This window comes from Pagrus major, chromosome 22, assembly GCF_040436345.1.
Source record: "Pagrus major chromosome 22, Pma_NU_1.0".
Lineage (NCBI taxonomy): Eukaryota > Metazoa > Chordata > Actinopteri > Spariformes > Sparidae > Pagrus > Pagrus major.
This window is the reverse complement of record NC_133236.1, coordinates 18,226,363-18,243,432: the sequence shown is the minus strand read 5'-3', so window position 1 is coordinate 18,243,432 and position 17,070 is coordinate 18,226,363. Positions and strand designations below refer to the sequence as shown.

The 17,070-nt window shown below is 40.5% G+C and overlaps 1 protein-coding gene across 1 annotated transcript in view; it reads right to left on the bottom strand.

Annotated features, from left to right (window-relative positions):
* Positions 1–3,380: 3,380 nt before the first annotated feature.
* The window catches only part of afg1lb (AFG1 like ATPase b), a 29,090-nt gene continuing 15,400 nt past the window's right edge, over positions 3,381–17,070 (bottom strand). Inside the window, exons 8-13 of the mRNA XM_073492934.1 lie at positions 9,777–9,859; positions 8,639–8,709; positions 7,027–7,127; positions 6,059–6,199; positions 4,610–4,717; positions 3,381–4,145 (exon numbers count right to left, since the gene is read on the bottom strand). Of these exons, the coding sequence (XP_073349035.1) occupies positions 3,999–4,145; positions 4,610–4,717; positions 6,059–6,199; positions 7,027–7,127; positions 8,639–8,709; positions 9,777–9,859 (651 nt within the window). The 3' untranslated portion in view covers positions 3,381–3,998. The remainder of the gene's footprint in view (positions 4,146–4,609; positions 4,718–6,058; positions 6,200–7,026; positions 7,128–8,638; positions 8,710–9,776; positions 9,860–17,070) is intronic.

The window sequence follows — 17,070 nt, the reverse complement described above, 5'->3', positions numbered from 1 at the left end:
CAGTTTCTCTGGTGATATTTTTTTCTTGCTATTTGGTGGCCAGTTCTTACATAATGCCCCTTTAACAGCTGGAATAGAAACTGTGCTTTCAAAGAGACTTACAGTTATCAACCAAAACGTGTTCCCCAGAAATAAGGTGTGCAAAAACGTTTTATGGATTTATGCATTTAATTCCTTAAAAGATGAAATATAATATTAATGTCAACTTGCTAAGAAACAAAATTCTTTAGCAAAAAGAGTTAGGTTAATATTTGATATAGCCTAGTAATATTAATCCATGTTTCATCATATCACAGGTGATTTTATATGCATTTATCATCTATATGTACAAAAAAATGTAACATCATGACACTGTTTTATGCTGCAGACATGATGCTTCAAAATAAAAGCATTGTGCGTATAACATCTCTCTATCTTTAACATCCATACATTTCCATTCACATCACTCTCATAGCAGTGACTGACTGACTGGCGCCTTTAATCAGCCTGTCAATCAACGTCCGTCACGGCGCTCAGGCCACGCCCCCTTTCTGGAGCCCGTTCAGCCTCGCTCAGGATGACGTCACCTCTTTTATTAGCCAGAGAGAGAGAGATAAGGGCAGAAATCCTAGATGGTTCTTCGTCCTGTAAGTGATGCTCTGGACCTCCCCTCCTCCTCCTCCTCCTCCTCCTCCACCACCACCACCTCCTCACGATCAAAACAGCCTCGTCCACATCTTCTTTGTTCCACCGACGGCTGCCTGACGTGCAAGGTGCGCGTCCACCTGCGTGTGCTCGCGCGGTTTCTGTGCAGGAATGCGCGTTCACAGCTGACCATAACAAGATATCACTTAGTTATTACAGCATAGATTTAGGGTGCGTTTATGGTATTTCCAAGCATTTTTTATTTTTTCATTGACTTCACAATAATATTATTTCTACTCACTTCCTTAAACATAACTGTAAATAAACAGTATATTACCTTTGTGCCTTTGTCCAAGAAGCTTGGACATGATTGTGAACTGTGTTCATTGGCACACATTTTAACAAGGCAGCTAGGTTCAGTACACACACACATGCACACACATCTACAGCAGCAGTCTGGAGTGTGTGTACTGTACAGGATTGCAGGAGATAGTTGGTCCAGGCATACATGCATTGTGATGTGATGGTTTTTGTTCCCTTCACATCAAAGAGAATACCTGATGCAGCAGTTTGGCTCCTGCAGAGAACTACAGTGTTAACTGCTCACTGGATGTACAGACAGAGGTTAGGATGTCTGGTGTGTGTGTGTGTGTGCAGAAATACTGTACATAGCCATCTGAATCAGACAGAGATACTTCACTGAACCTTTTAGAATATCTGAAATTGGTAAATTCTTTGTATATTTAGATGACAGAGGAGAATTTTAAGTATGATTTTTTTTTACCCGTTATAAGAAGACCTGCAAAGGTTGAAGCCATCTTTTAAAACTGTCTCATGACCAAGCCAGGTCACTTATAATAACTTTATTTTAAAATATTTATTATTTATTATTTGTATTATTTTTCTGACTGTTCAAAAGTTTTTCATGTCCTAACAAGGTTAACTCAGCGGCAGTGGCTCAGGAGGTAGAGCGGCCATCCACCAATCGGAGGGCAGGTGGTTTGATTTCTGGCTCCGGCAGTCTACATGTCAAAAGCGTTCTTGGGCGAGATACTGAACCCCAGTTTGCCCATGGTGGCTCTTCCATCGGTGAGTGAGTGTGTTGGTTATTGCTCCTGATGAGCAGGTAGTCACCAGTGTATGAGTGTGAATGCTGACTTGTGTTGTAATGCGCCCTGACTAGAAAAGTGTTATATAAATACAGTCCATTTACCAGGTGTTGATCTATGTCATGTGGAACAAAATAAGTGTCAGACGTGTCCCCTCAATACCCTGCTGCAGCATATCTGGCATTTAGGCAACTTCTTCTGCACCAAGATAAGCCCACTTTACCCCAGATGCCCCTTCAAAGGCCACAATAGTGTTGCACAAGGACACATTCGTGCACACAAACCCAAACTATTTGTATTATTACCCTTTTTCTTCACAAAGGACACATTTAACCCAACACTTCATATCTTCTTCCAGGTTGGAGCCACATAAGGTCGGCACAGTATCATCCGGCGGCCTGAAAACCTTATGAAAATGTTTCAGGACAATGTCTGAGCTCCATTCAATATTTAAAATGCAGGTATTATAAACTGTGCTCTCGCAAAACTTGATTTCATCCATGTTTACCAGAACTTCTTGCGTCAAAGTCTTACATATTGTTTTTCATCCATATTTTAACTGATAGAGAGACAAAAGGTGAACTGTTCTCCATCCTCCCTCTGTCCTCAGCATGGGGTATCAAGACTGTGGTCCAGAGAGGATGACACTATGACCAGCGTGAATCATCCAATTAAGACAATCACAAAGCATGGCGGCCATCTCTGCTTCTGTCTGATGTTTTCCCCCAAACAGCATGATGGTCTGATTGGATTAGGGGCCTCGGCATAGGGCATGATTGATTTTTCTTTAATTGAGAGTTATGGTGGGATAGACTTGCGGCCTTGTGAGCGACTCAAGCACTTTATAATGATCCACGTCATGTGCATGCATCAGTGCACACACTATTTATTGTGGCTTGGATCTAAAGAGATTGTACAGTCCTTCTATATGATACTGGCTTCTCGGACATTTCAAACACAGTACTTTATATAACACCCTTGGTGTGGATATTGTAGGTGCTGTTCACTGTTCTGACTGTAGCTGTCAGGGCGGGCTGGTCCAGGCTGGAGTGGTGCACTAGGATGACCTCATCCTTACATGGACGCAATAACAAACCTTGTAGTGATTGGTTGCCCTTTGCTGCCACCTACAGACACACAGGAAGAAGTTCCAAAACACCCAAGACAAAAAAATTCTGTCTGCTCTGTAAGTGTATCTAACGTACAGATAAAACTAGAATGGCACTCAGTAGAGTGCATACCTCCTCCAAGGCCCAACAGTCATCTTTTGTACTCATTCAGAGACCAGACACATATATACACCTGTTTTTTTGTCATTAAGATCCATGCATTATCCCCTGAGAAAATAAGGAAAATGTAGAAAAACACCCCATCTCGCAATGTTAAAGACAGTGAAAAAAAAAAATCTTGGAGCAGTCCCTTTATCTAGATCCTCACCAAAAGTAAATGGGCTCCGAAACCAATCCTCCTTTCAAGTGTTGCGAGTACCCGCCCGGTTCAGGAGTTTTTGTGTGTATAGTTTTGGAGAAGCTCAAACTCAGAAATTTTTTATTTACAACATTAATGAGGTAAACTCAAACTCAAACAAAAAATGTTTCCATGGCTGAATAAACAAGCTGTTCTCGGAGAAAAATAAGGTCCCCAGAACACTGTTTGAAGTCATATTTTATAAATTATATTACATGACTGCCAATCTGACAGCCTTGACAAAAAATGCCTCAATGCGTCTCTGAATTCTGGTCTCATTCACAAAACACTCGTGTAAATCTCATGCACAACATTTTAAATTTACATCAGGTTTCATACAACTGAGGTTTCCTTCAAAATCTGTGCAGAAAATAGCAGCAGCTTGAGAATTTTACCCCTTTAAAATGTACCCACTGGAGGGCGCCAGCCGACTGCTCTGAGGGACACTCGGCCCCCTTTCTCTCTGTGAAGTGAGCACCTGTTTGCCTTGTGGTTCACTCATGTTGGAGAGGTTTCCATATTATTTAAATAGTCTACAAGGGGAAGAGAGCACACCTCACAGAGGAGGACCAGGCAGTAAAAAACACACGTACAAGATGACGGGAAGTCAGATACAAATCAAAAACATACATCTCATTTTGCACAATTATACATTTACTGTGGATTTCAGGTCTTTCTTGGATATCTCGACTTCCAAAATAGACTTGACAAACTGCAAATTGCATCTTCTCTTATGCAGTGTCAGTAGTTAGTGAGGTACAGTGTTGTCTGGAGGTATATGCTTCTCAGGTCATGATGTTAGGTGTTCATGGTTTTCTTGCTGCGACTGCGATCTCCCTCCATCCAGTACGACTCCGTCTGCATCTCCATCAGTCTGGAGACGGTCCTCTGGAAGGCAAAGATCTCCTCTTCGGCTGTGAACAGAGTAAGGTGCTCTGCTGCGTCCTGAAAAGAGGAGCCGATGCAGGGTCAGCGACTGATACACTCAAAATTCAATTTAAATGTAAACACATTTGGGTTGGAGGTTAGAGAAACGGGTTTAAGACCAGAGGGTTGCTTGTGTCACTGTGTATGTCACATGGCATTCCTGAAAATGGAGGTCTTTTTGCTCTCAGTAAAATTTATAATAAAATAAAAATAATAACATTTCAAAAAGCAGAAATTAAAAAAAGACTCAAGGTTAAAACTTGAAGTTAAATTGTGAACATCAGTAAAATCATAAGCTGCTGCAGATCAATCTAATTCAATTCTGCAAACTCACTTTAATGATTTTTTGCAATCTTTAATTAACGAACAATCTATTGATCTGTTTTTATCCCAACTGTCACTGAAGAGAAACCGGTGATGTGATTTCGCCATGTTGGGATCACACGGCATCCAGAATGTGTTTTCCAGATGTGTTCTTTTACCCCGCTGAGGCCCAGGTCGTCCAGCAGCTGTCGGTCCCTCTCATCTTCCCCTCCAGTGTGGACAAACAGCCGGTCTACAGGAGCCGCCGCCAGCAGCACCACTCTCACCTGAGAGGGAGAAAAAAGACGGATCAGACACGGGAATGTCCAGTTTGTTTATGGAGGTTACTTCCGGTGTTGTTAATGAGAAGTCTTTGTTTCCTTTGATCAATATTAAATAGAGTGGTTAACCATTCATTAATTGCCTCGTTGAAACGACGGTCCTGGTCAGTTTGCGGAGATTTATTGCATTCCTGAGAAGATTTAAAGCAGCACAGAAATTTTTATCAGAAGAGAAAGATCTTCATTGACTGATTTTTTCTTAATGTTTAAACAAACTAAATAAACAAACTCTCTTTGTTTTCACGACTAAATATTTAATAAACAAACTGACCTTAAAAGGAAAACACAGTTACATACTGTTTTACTTTGTTTATATGTGGTGGACCCTGCCACCTTTCTAGCTTCAAACTTATTTTCCTCTGAGAACAGCTTGTTTATTCAGTTAAGGAAAAAATAAGTATTTCTGAGTTTGAATTATTACCTCATTAATATTGCAAATATTAAAATTCTGAGTTTGAATTTCTTCTACTATTGATTGTAGTGCAATTCAGTGATTATATATTGCATAAATATTACTTTTTGAATTGGAACTAATGCATTTACTATTTAAATTCCAGTGGCATTATTTCAACCTCTGATTGTCACCTCTGTCATTACTTTAAATAAAAAATGTGGACATTTTATGCCTTTATTGTATAGTAAACAGTAAAGAGATGGCAGGAAATGAGAACGCAAACCCGGCACGCTATGATTAATGGTCAGCGCTTTTCCCCCTTGACCACCAGGGACACAGCATGCGCTTTACATCTAAACCTGACCCCCGTGATAAAAATCATCATCGAGGTGACCTTGCAGCTCACCATGTCCAGCTGGCACCCATGTATTGACGCCAAGACCTCAGTAGGGTTGCAAGGGAATGAGATTTTTCGCAGTATGATAACAATCTCAGAATACATCACAGTTTCATGGTATCACGGTATACAGTTTTGCATAATTGTTATCATTATTATTATATTATTAGTTAGAACAATACTAAAAGAAATTAAAAGGTTTTTGGTTTTACAAATGCTTTATTATTCTCTCACAAAATATTGTCCTGACAGACATGAAGAGTGATAAATATTGATATATATATGTATTTTAATAACACAAATACGGTAGAATTCAGTACTATACTCAGGCAAATATACACAGTATGATAACCTCAGCATGCCAGGTTCGATTCCATCCTGTGGCACTGCAGCCCATTAAATAATAATAAAAAAGTGCATCAACACTGAATAATACAGCACAGAAAGTAGTTGCTACACTAGTTTTTAAAGCTTCAAATCCTCAATAAATAGATACCTTGTTGTCGTAGAAGTTGTCTATGAGGGTGGTGAAGCGCCTGGCCTGGTCCTTCAGGGTCAGCGTTAGCATGGGAACGTTGCGTATGAAAACAGTGTCAAAATGCCGAGCCATTTCAAGATAATCGCTCGCACCCAGTGGCTGGAAGACAACGGAGCAAGTTTACATGCTGGAACAAATTCAGACTTCAGCACATCACAGTGCAGAGGGGAGATGACACAAGCGAACACAGATACAATTCGCACTGTGAATGCTGCAGTCTGTATGTTTGGCTCAGGCTGATGTCATTACAGTCCCCGTCCTTGGGTCTTTGCCATTCAAAATGATTGCTCTCAAAATCAATTTGGACTTGCCAACATACAGTATGTGAGACGGAAGAAGAAGCCTTGAAGCTCAGATGCCTGCAAAAGCTCACCCTTGCCCATCAGGCTCCAAACAAACACTGCAGTTTACTGTATGACGATTATTTGGGACACAATGGGCTCAACTATTCACAAAATTGTCAATAGACTTGCTTTTTGACATTGAGCAGAAAATAGGACCGAGACGGAGGGAAAAAACAGAAGCAGTTCTTTGAGTTTGCTTTGAGTGTTTTGAATTTGAGCAGCTTTGATTAGTGATGAGAGGATATTGTGTGTGAAAGTGTGTTGGATGTTTATGTGTGTGTCAAAAAAGAAAAGAGATTGGGGGCGTCACAGATACAAACTGGGAAATCTGTGTCATACCACGTTTCCTGTACCTCTACACCATAAAACTGTCGAATAAAGGCACAATGCCCCCCAAAATTACAAACAAGATATATATACGGTGATTTTCTATCGCAATCAATATAATTTTTAAGAAGTATGTGTTGTTGTGTAACTCTTGAAACTGTTGTTTTACGATTACAGAATGCTGGCAATGAGGGGAAAAGGGATTCGTAGAGAAAACTAAGAATAAAAGAATAAAACCAGGATAGAAACACTCACTCTGCCACAAAGCTCATCAAAAGTACAGTCGGCGATGGAGCCGCAGGTCTTTTCCAGAGTCAAGTCTCTGCCCAGCACTGTGAGCACCCGAGGGCCCGTAACTAAGGACACACACACACACACACACACACACACACACACACACACACACACACACACACACACACACACACACACACACACACACACACATTTACCATCACATTTACAGTTGAATCATTACAATAAAAACAAATCTATAAGAAAATAATAGGTTTAAAATGTAGATCTATACAGTCTGTACAAATGTTACTTAAATAAAGTGTTAAATATATGTTAATACCAAACAGCCAATTTTTCAAACAAGAAAAATCTTCACATGGGGGCTGAAACAAAACTGCAAAACTCGAGACTTTAACACAACCTGGTCTATCATTTTCACAACCTCTGAACTGAATTTAAAATCAAATGTAAACTTTTCTGAATGTTGTGATGCCTTAGCTCTAAAGCTAAATTTTGAGTGGAATACCAATACACAAATGAGCCACAATCCATTTCCTTTGATTTCTCTACAATATGATACCAAACTGTTGCTGTAACTACTCAACAGAGCATCAAATCCATCAAGTCCCAAACAAATGTGTTTTTTCTAAAACAAAGTAAACGTAAGTACAGTATTGGTAAGATTTACGCCTCCCGTGCGGCAGAAATGAAATGAATCCTTAAACCTGCAGATAATGCTGCATTCCATTGCAAGTCAGAAGTCGCCCCAGTGCATTTGCTCGGGAAAACAAGGATGCAAACAGATGTTTGTATAACAAGTCTGTGAACTTCACAAATAATTACAGCAGCTGATTTAACAGATAGGGCACTTAAAAAGAGACAGAAGGAATAGGCTCCTAAGAAGACTTCTATCGAAAATAAATCAACTGAATGGAAATGAAAATGGCGACTACACAGATGGTGTTCGAACACAAATACTAGATGAAGTAAAAAGTGATGAAAAGCTAACAGCTAATTGTTCGCCGTATATGCCGGCATACTGCTGTGATGTCATCTGTGTTTATGTTGGTGAAGTCGGGCTTCGTGGATTTTGCCCGCATTTCCAATTTGGAATTGGCTGACTGTTCCACTGCACTTTTCAGTGATGGAAGTCGATCCTGTGGGCTTTTGGGAACCTGGAACCAAGGCGATGCTAACTTTCCGGTGAGCCTACAAAAATATATATCATCCGTGCAGCACTCTGTTAAGAGACAAAGACGAGGCACTACAATGTCTGGCTGTTTCATTGGATTTGTTTGCAAAATTATTGCATCTTGCCTGCAACTTAAATATGGCCAGATTACATTAGCTTTATTGACAGCTCGTATATATATACATATATATATATATATATACATATATATATATATATATATATATATATATATATATATATATATACATACATATGTATGTATATATATATATATATATATATATATATATATATATATAAAAAGCTAGGTCTATTTCTTTATTGAATTATGCTCTTTGTCTGTTATCTCTCTGCAAGGTGTCTGCTGAATGTCTGATCATGCTGTATCAGATGTCTCTTTATGTGGTGTAGCAAATCTCTCTTTAACTTCCTTACCACTCTTTTGCCTTAAAGCCAGCTCCTCAAACAGTGCATCCAAGAAGGCCTCCGCTGCAGGCTCCCCTGTGCTGAACAAGACACACACACACACACACACACACACACACACACACACACACACACAAGGAAGGAAAAATAGAATATGAAATTAATAATCGTGAAGTGGCCACATCAAACGGTGGCATCAAGGAGAGGGAGGGGAGGGGGGTACTTAGCTTTTCACTCCATCAGTAAAAAACAGGATGTTAGGCTCTAAACACAAGCATTAGCCTGTGAATGCACGTTAAAACGAGATTGTAATATGTGTGCGTTTGCATCCGTATGTGTGCGTGTGTTTTAACTCCAGGTAAAAGGGTGTGATGTGCTCTATTTACATACGGTGAAAAGACGAAAGCACTTGAAAGCTCCAATGCAGCAATGAGCAACAGCAGTGTCATTCATACCTTGTTTGTCTGTGTGTGTGTGTGTGTTCCTAACAGTGTATACGTAATGAGGAAAATAGAAAACTAGCTTTTAAAGCTCTGCCATTTTCTCATATTCTATTGATTCCCCTTTCAGCCTTTTCATGGATCTCTCAAGGTAATGTAGCTCTTTATAAGTCTCCGAGTCTGCTTTTCTCCATTTATCCATCTGCTTGCCTTCTCTTTCCGTCCTTAATAAAAATCTAACTCTATGATGTGCACAAACATTTCCTATGTACGTTTGTATGTCAATGCTTGTATGTTTGCTGTGGATGAAGGTTGATATCGACTCTTTACCACACCTTTGCACAGACCCTGACCTGGACTGTAAACAAACAAGTAGCAAAGGGGACCGATATTAGTGTGTCTGTGTTTTTGTAGATGTATCTATGTGTGGACGATTTTTTGCGTTAAACCTGCATTGTGAGGACATTTGGCTTTGTGAGGACATTTCTGCTTTCTCCTCACAAATTTAAAAGAATGAAATTAGAATTAGGTTAGGGGAAGGCATCGGAGCCCAACCGATACTGGATTTTTGGGGCTGGTACCGATACAGATATTAGGGAGTAAAAATTTCTGTTATTGACATATTGGTCGATGGTATCGTCCAATACATCAGTCGGGCTTTATTAGGCAATTTAAACAACAAATGTGCATGTACATGTGTGTCTTACAGGTAGTAGAGCTTCCCTGCTGCAGCCTTGTCCAGTCTCCTGTAGTCAATCCCAGAGTCAAGGCAGATTGTGTGGCAGTACTCCTGCAAGCATGCACACACAAACACAAAACATACAGATATTGCTTTAGAGCTTCATCCTGAATTTAAAAGGTTTTTTGAATTGAACGCGAGCATTTTTATCTGGTGTTGCTGCTTCATTTCAGCCACCAAGTTGAGTCTTAAGGTTTTATTTATTTATTTTTCAGTTTTCCTGTTTACATACACGTCTAAAACACTAATCTCACTTAATAAAATGTGCAGTCCCACTGTACATAAATGATGTTTCTAAACTGATGAGTGTGCAATAAGAAAAACAGAAAATCGGATTATATCATTTAAAAAAACAGATTTGAGTGTCATTGATGTCGGCTATAGAACACATTACTAGAGGAATATTGAAAATATCAATATACCAAAAAATGTGCAACATATAAATGGAATGAACCTTTGAAAACTATCAGATCAGATGCTATGTTCTGAGTTTACATCGCTCGTCTCGTGGAAATCTTTCAAAATCTGTTTTTATTCTTGTCCAGTGTTAAATTCTTGATTTATTATCCCTGATTTCTTTCCATCAAATGCTATAGTGCGTGCAAATAAGGAACAAGTGAACAAATTCAACGACAGGGTGACACAGAAGGCAGGAGACATCTTCCTCTCCTCTGACAGCGCTGGGACTTTGTGTCAGTGCTTTGTGGTTTATTGAGCTGATCTATTGTTCCTGCAGCTATTCAAGTGTGTTACAGCAGGGGTGAACTTGCGATGCGGAGTTCAAACTTTTCCAGATAGTGTAAAACGTCAACAGGATTCATGTCAGGGAGTGCAGCGCAAACTATAATCATCATCTCCGCCATTCTATCAAAGAAAAGAAAGGAATTGCATATCATCCCATCCAAGCCAGCGCCTGGCTGACTGAGTAGTCTACGACAGCTCCGGTAAATTATGAAATCAGTGAATTTCTGCCACTGGCCTCCTTAAGCTGCAGGATAATTAGTAATCATCACAAAGCAAGGGGACGGAAATACTCTATTCTTCTCCGCTGTCAACTTTTTATCTCCGTGTCCGCTCACACAAACGGGGTTCCCACTCTGAGCCAATTGGCTGAATCAGGCTTAATAACAACCTGACAAACTCGCCCTCCCCCACGCACAAAAGGGAGGTGTCATTTCATCAACCTTCTGTGACCCCACCAACGGGTAAATAGTCCCTCCAAAACGGAAAAAAAGGGAAGAAAAAAAACTTGTCACTATCGCCGGCACATCATTAGAACCTCAGTTTGTCTTTTCTCCTGCCATCTTCTGCTCCCTCCCTTTATGAGCCGTCTCTAGCTACCTACGGCGAAGACGACGGCTGGTGCGTTTCTTAACGGAGAAGCGAGGTACAAAGAAGGAGGAATGGAAACACAATCAGTGATGATGATTCCATTGGTTATTTATAATCAGATGAGGCTGAGGCCTTGCGGGTCATTACTTGATTATCCATCTTGAGAGGATTGTCAAGTTCTCACTCCTCCAAGATTTCATCCGCCTACACATTGTGGTCTTTTCCCCCTCCTCCTCCACCACCACCACCATCACCATCACCATCACCACACTTGTCTCACTCCGATCCTCGTCAGTGTTACTTTACAACTTACAGTCTCATCTCCAACCGGCCCTTTAGTTTATTCTGTATAACTCACTGTACTGCTGCACTGTTTTTGTCAGATGTACCGCTGAAGCAACAAGTTGATTAAACGATTATTTGATCGACTAATTATGACGGTAAGTTACTAGGAACATTTGCTCCGTCCAGCTTCCAGCGTATGAAATGTATGAATAATGTATGAAGAATTTGGGGGTTTGTATTATTTGCTGGATGAAACAAGCATTTCAATGACATCACAGGGAAGTTTTTAGTATTTTCATAGATTTTATAGGCTGATCAATTGATCAGTTCATCAAGAAAAAAAGGAAGAGTCGCTCAATAATGAAAAATAATCTTTAGTTACAGACATTGCCTGGTTAGCTCTCTGTGTCTAGCTGTCTATTTAAAATACCTAAAAAACAAAAAAATACACATTTCTGTTTCTTCAATATTTGACAGCATCTCTGTCCTTTCTTTGCAATTTTACTCACTTTTGTCATTGTACAAAAACATTTTTCTATCTCACGAATGGCTTTAAAAGAAAAATAATGAGGTTCAACTTAAGTCCAACAATCTGAATGCCAGTTTCACTGGGGGACTTAATTTTAAGTGATAGAATTAGAGAGATTAGAGAATTAATTGATGAGCCGATTAAAAGACTGACAACAATTTTAATGATATAAATTGTCATTAATCAAGTAAAAATGCCAAACAATGATATGAGTCCTGGTGGTGGAAACCGGTAAATTCACTGTTTTCAGCGTCTCAAATGTGAAGATATTCTGCTTTTGTGAGAGGCATTGTTCATTAGTTTTTTTGACATTTTAAATGCATAATGCAACATTACGTAGAAATAAATTTGGCATTTTGTGTGATTTGGTGCCCCCCACACTTTCTGAGTGTAACACTGCTGTCATAAATACAAATCCCAGGTCTGTAACAATTTTTCAGGTGCTAACTACAAACAAAACTCATTACATCATATCAATGTTATGTGTTGAAAACATGTATGTTGAAGTAAACATGTATGTAATGCTTTGATCCTCCCCGCTCACTGAAGTTACGTAGTCGAGAAACAAGTGATAGGGGGGCGGAGTGGCTGATACACCATTACAAGACACTGTACCATCGCAATGATTTTGAAGCTGTTATTTTTAAGGTAAAACGGTTAAATAATGTTGCTTTAACTCTAAAAAACCTTATGGATTAAATTTAAGAAGAAAATCATCATGAGTCATACCACAATAATAGTTTGTGTTTTATAATAGTTATAATTAGTTTTTGTTAGGAAACAAATATTTTACTGCATCAAAGATTGGACACATCTTTTTTTGTGAAAAATAAAAAGGAGTTTAAATAAGTAATTAATCAGAAGGTCTCCTGCACGATTAAGAATAAATAAATGATAGAAAAAAACATCTCCCTGTCATTTTTTTGCCGTATTTCCGCATTTCCAATTTAACTAAGCCATTAACAAGCCATGCCTTCAGACATGATGACAGGCTTATTCAAAATAAATCAGGAAACCAATATAGAACTGTACGTCAGTGAGCTAGACAGCTTTTTCAAGTCATTCATGTGAGGATATTCACGACTATCTCGATTCAAGATTATCCCATTTACGATTCACGATCAAGTCATTGATTGTTTTTCGCAATAAACTCTTTCATCGTCCCATCCCTACTTGTGACATCCTTGCCATCAGTTTTGTAAGGCTAATGTAAATACCAAAAAAGTCTTGAGTAGGTAGTTGTATAGTTGTAACAGGCTAAAAAGGCATTTGACGTTAAAAGATTAATTTTCATGTTAAAGAAGTTTAAATTAAAGGTTGTTTCATAAGTTTGTATGAGCGAGTTTCAAAGATAGTGTATTAAAAAGACCCAACAACTTTTAAAACATTTTAGTCATTGTTTTATAATGAAGTTTTCTAAATAATAATAATCACAAACAACAAAAAAAGATCGGTATCAGCATCAGTTATTAGATAAATTGTTATTTTAAACATCGATATCGGCCCAGAATTTCACATCGGTGCGTATCTGTAGCAGCAGCACCGCTGCAAATTAAGAGCTTCACTACTTGCTCAGATGCATTCAGGAGCTCACAGAGGGGAGGGCGAGACAGAAGAGAGAGAGATGACAGACATGAGAATCAGAGTCTCTTTGGAAGAAAGTCATCCAAACACATGTAGCTCCAATCATGTCATTGTCCAAGCTGTCCACTGCTCTCTCTGGACAGCCGTTTAGCATAAAAACAGAGTGGCTTTTTTTTCTAGTGGCTGCCTCTGCTCCCCTCTGCGCCCGCTCCCTCTACGCCATATTTTTCTCTATCCTTTACTCCTCAAAAAGTTGCTTTTGAGTTTTTCAAAGAGCGCGGTGCCATTGAGCTGCAACAAAAGCCAAGGATAGCTGACTATTGGGCCCTGATGAGGTCCACTCCCTCATTACCCGGCAGCAGAAAACATTTGATGCTTTTTTTGTTTGGCCCGGAGAATTGACCAGGCCTCAAAGAAATGCGGGGTGGGAAGGCTGAAAAAGAGACGAAGGGGGGAGAGAGAGAGGGAGAGGGGAGGAGGGGAAAGGTTGTCGTTCATTCAACCATGTGTGTCTTACAGCCTTGTGTGGAGGGACAGAAGAAAAGAGGGAGGGAGGGATGGAGGGGTCGAGAGAGAGAGAGAGACGGGGGAGAAAAGAGAGAAAGCTTAAAACACTGCCTTTATGCTGGCAAGTTCTGGACGACTCTTCTGACATCAAAGTGTTTTCACTAACTGGGGAGCTGCTGTGTGTGTGTGTGACTGTGAGTGGGGGGGTGTATCTGGTGATTTTATTCATTCTTGGGCAGTCGGGGGGGTACATGACAATGTGAACACCCTAATTACACCTAATGATCTATTCCCTTAAAGTGTGACCGCCTTGGGCCAGCGATGGTTTGTTCGGAGAGGTCGTTCTCACAACCTCCCCCTGCCTCGGCTGCTCCTCTTGGGGAAACATCTTTTGAGTCGGAGGCCCCACCTTTCGTGATCCAGGACCCCACTGGACCCCCCACCCTCAACTCAACCCCACTCGAGCTCTGCTGAGGACCAAAAACCGAACCGCTCCAGAACTCGATGGAGTCTGTGCTACCTGCACCTGGCCAACAGAGGCTCCACATGTCAGTAGCAGCACACCAAAAAGTGGACTCCATGTAGCTGAGCACATCGCCTTGGACCGAAAGCTCTGAACCGGCTTTAAAACTACGAGGAGAAGAGATTTTAAAACATGGCTGCAGCTTAATTACACTCCTGTATCTCACAGCGGACTGTTAAAAACAATAAAGTATGAATACTGCTAGAGATGTGTTTTTTTAAGAGTCTTTTTCCTTGTCAAAACCTCATGCCTACATTACCCATAATGCAACTCAATCACCGTCTGTCAGAGATTTAGGTGTGTTATGTTAGTAGTGGCTGAACTACTGCTGTAAGGAGTATTCAGATCTTTTACTAAGTTCACCCAAAAATTAAAATTTAGCCATGCAGATGGAAAGTCGGGTGTTTTGCAAGTTTTGTAGCATTCTCATAAACAACTGAAGTAGATGGGGCCTTGTTTTGAATGTAAAAACGCACACACACAAAAAAAAAACAACATAAAATGGCTCCACACAGTTTGTCCAGCGTAATCCAAGTCTCCAGAAGCCCTGAGATTCCAAATTGATTTGAAAAGACGTTTAACACTGCAGCTGAAAGTGCATGCACCTCGTCTGAAGTGGGTACATGAGCTCGACAGCGAATCCACGTTGTATATAATGTCTCTTCAAATCAATTTGGTATCATGGGGCTACCTGAGATGTGAATTACGCTGGATATTAATGATGCATTAGACAAGGGCAGAGCATCATGAGGTGAGCGGGTTGATGATGATGGAGAGCATAACGAGTGTAAAAAAGGGGCTTTAAATGTACACGCTAGTCAAGTTAGAAATAAGAGCGACATTTCAACACCGACAAGGGTGCAGGTGGCCTTCTTTACAAGTGAATACATACAGTGCAGTATTAAGCACCTGTGCGCGCATGCATGTACGCTTGATCAAGTAGATCTGAAGCGTGCACACACTTGCAATAAAACTGAAATACATCAGCAGGAAATAACAAGCCAAGGTGAGTGTATAAATTAAAATGTAGGCGACAAACACAGAGCCAGAATTAATTCCTCGTGTTCTAAAAAGGGGCAAAATTGATTTGTCTTTATTAACTGTTCAGTTTTGTAGAAGCCAGACACTGATATGAAAGAAGAGAGGTGTGCCCTCGAGGCATACAGTGAGTGGCACTGCCCTGCCATTAAATTCTTTGGAAGACAATGACAGTCATCAAACATCAACATCCATTTGATTTGAACTGGCAGGCTGCCGGCTCTTCACAGGCAGTCCTTCTCACCAAGGTCTCCACTGGAGGACCACATCCCCCTCATTCCTCAATTTTTCTTTCTCCACATTTTTTTTTTTTTTTATATATTTATTTTCCTCTCATCACCAACTGCACAGCACACAGCAGCTTATTAACAATGGCACACAAAAAAATGAGAAGGAGCGCGATTCAAAAGAAGGGTTAAAAATGGCAGGAAACCCAGAGATACTCAAAGTTGCCTCAGGGTTGTTGTCATGCTCCCCCCTCCCTCCTTCGGCAGCATTGTGCGCGACTACTATCGAACAAGCGGAGGGAAAATAAAGTCACTATTCTGCTACCAAAATACAGGGACCTGACCTTGGGTGAGGAAAGCCAGCGAGCAGAACAGGATAGCAATAGAATAAAGAGCGGGGATAGAGGGGTAGAGAGAGGATGGGTGATGAAAAGTGGAGTGGAGAGGGAGGACAGTTTGTGAGAGAGAAAGAGTGTCTTAGTTACAATACTGGCAGTGTCCATTAAAAAAAGCCCTTAAACCCTGTATTTTACAGAACTCTGAGCTTTGCCATGGCCACAAAGAAAGAGGAGCCTAAACAACTGAATAGATTCCCTGATGAGTCTACAGTGATGCTAAAAAGGACAAGAAATTACAAATGACTGAGTGAATGAACAAACTAGTAAACAAACGAGAAAGTGACAAGCAGTCAGGGACTTTTAGGTGCAGTGAAGTCGTGTGTTTTCCATTTCCTGCAGGTGTATCAACTTAAAAGTTTGTGTCTTTTATTTAAGAGAAGGAAACTGGATGATTTTTTTAGGGGGGTGGTTTGCTGAGGAAAAAGGGGGTCGCAACTAATCGGAAGTCAATAGTTAAATAAAGATGTCAACCCAGGCGGACAGAGGCGCTGGATTAACCTCTACCACTCCAGCTCAGGTGATAGGGAGGAGAGGTCAGGGGCTATCCCCCCCCCCCACTTTTTAACACCCTCATTCACTCCCTCGCTCGCTCGCTCGCTATAGAAACACAGTCAGTCACGCACATGCTAGAGCGAGCTGCATCAGGGAGAGCAGGATCCCTGCAAGCATTAATTCAATCTATTAAGGGTCAGCTAGTTAGCAGCGTGACCCCGCTAAAACACACTTTAACTTTACAGAACAGGTCGCTATAGAGAATGCCTTGCACCCCCTTGGAAAAAAAAACCCCGACCCCGAAAACCAGATGGCCTCACAAAGGGGAACATGGGACCCTGAAAGAG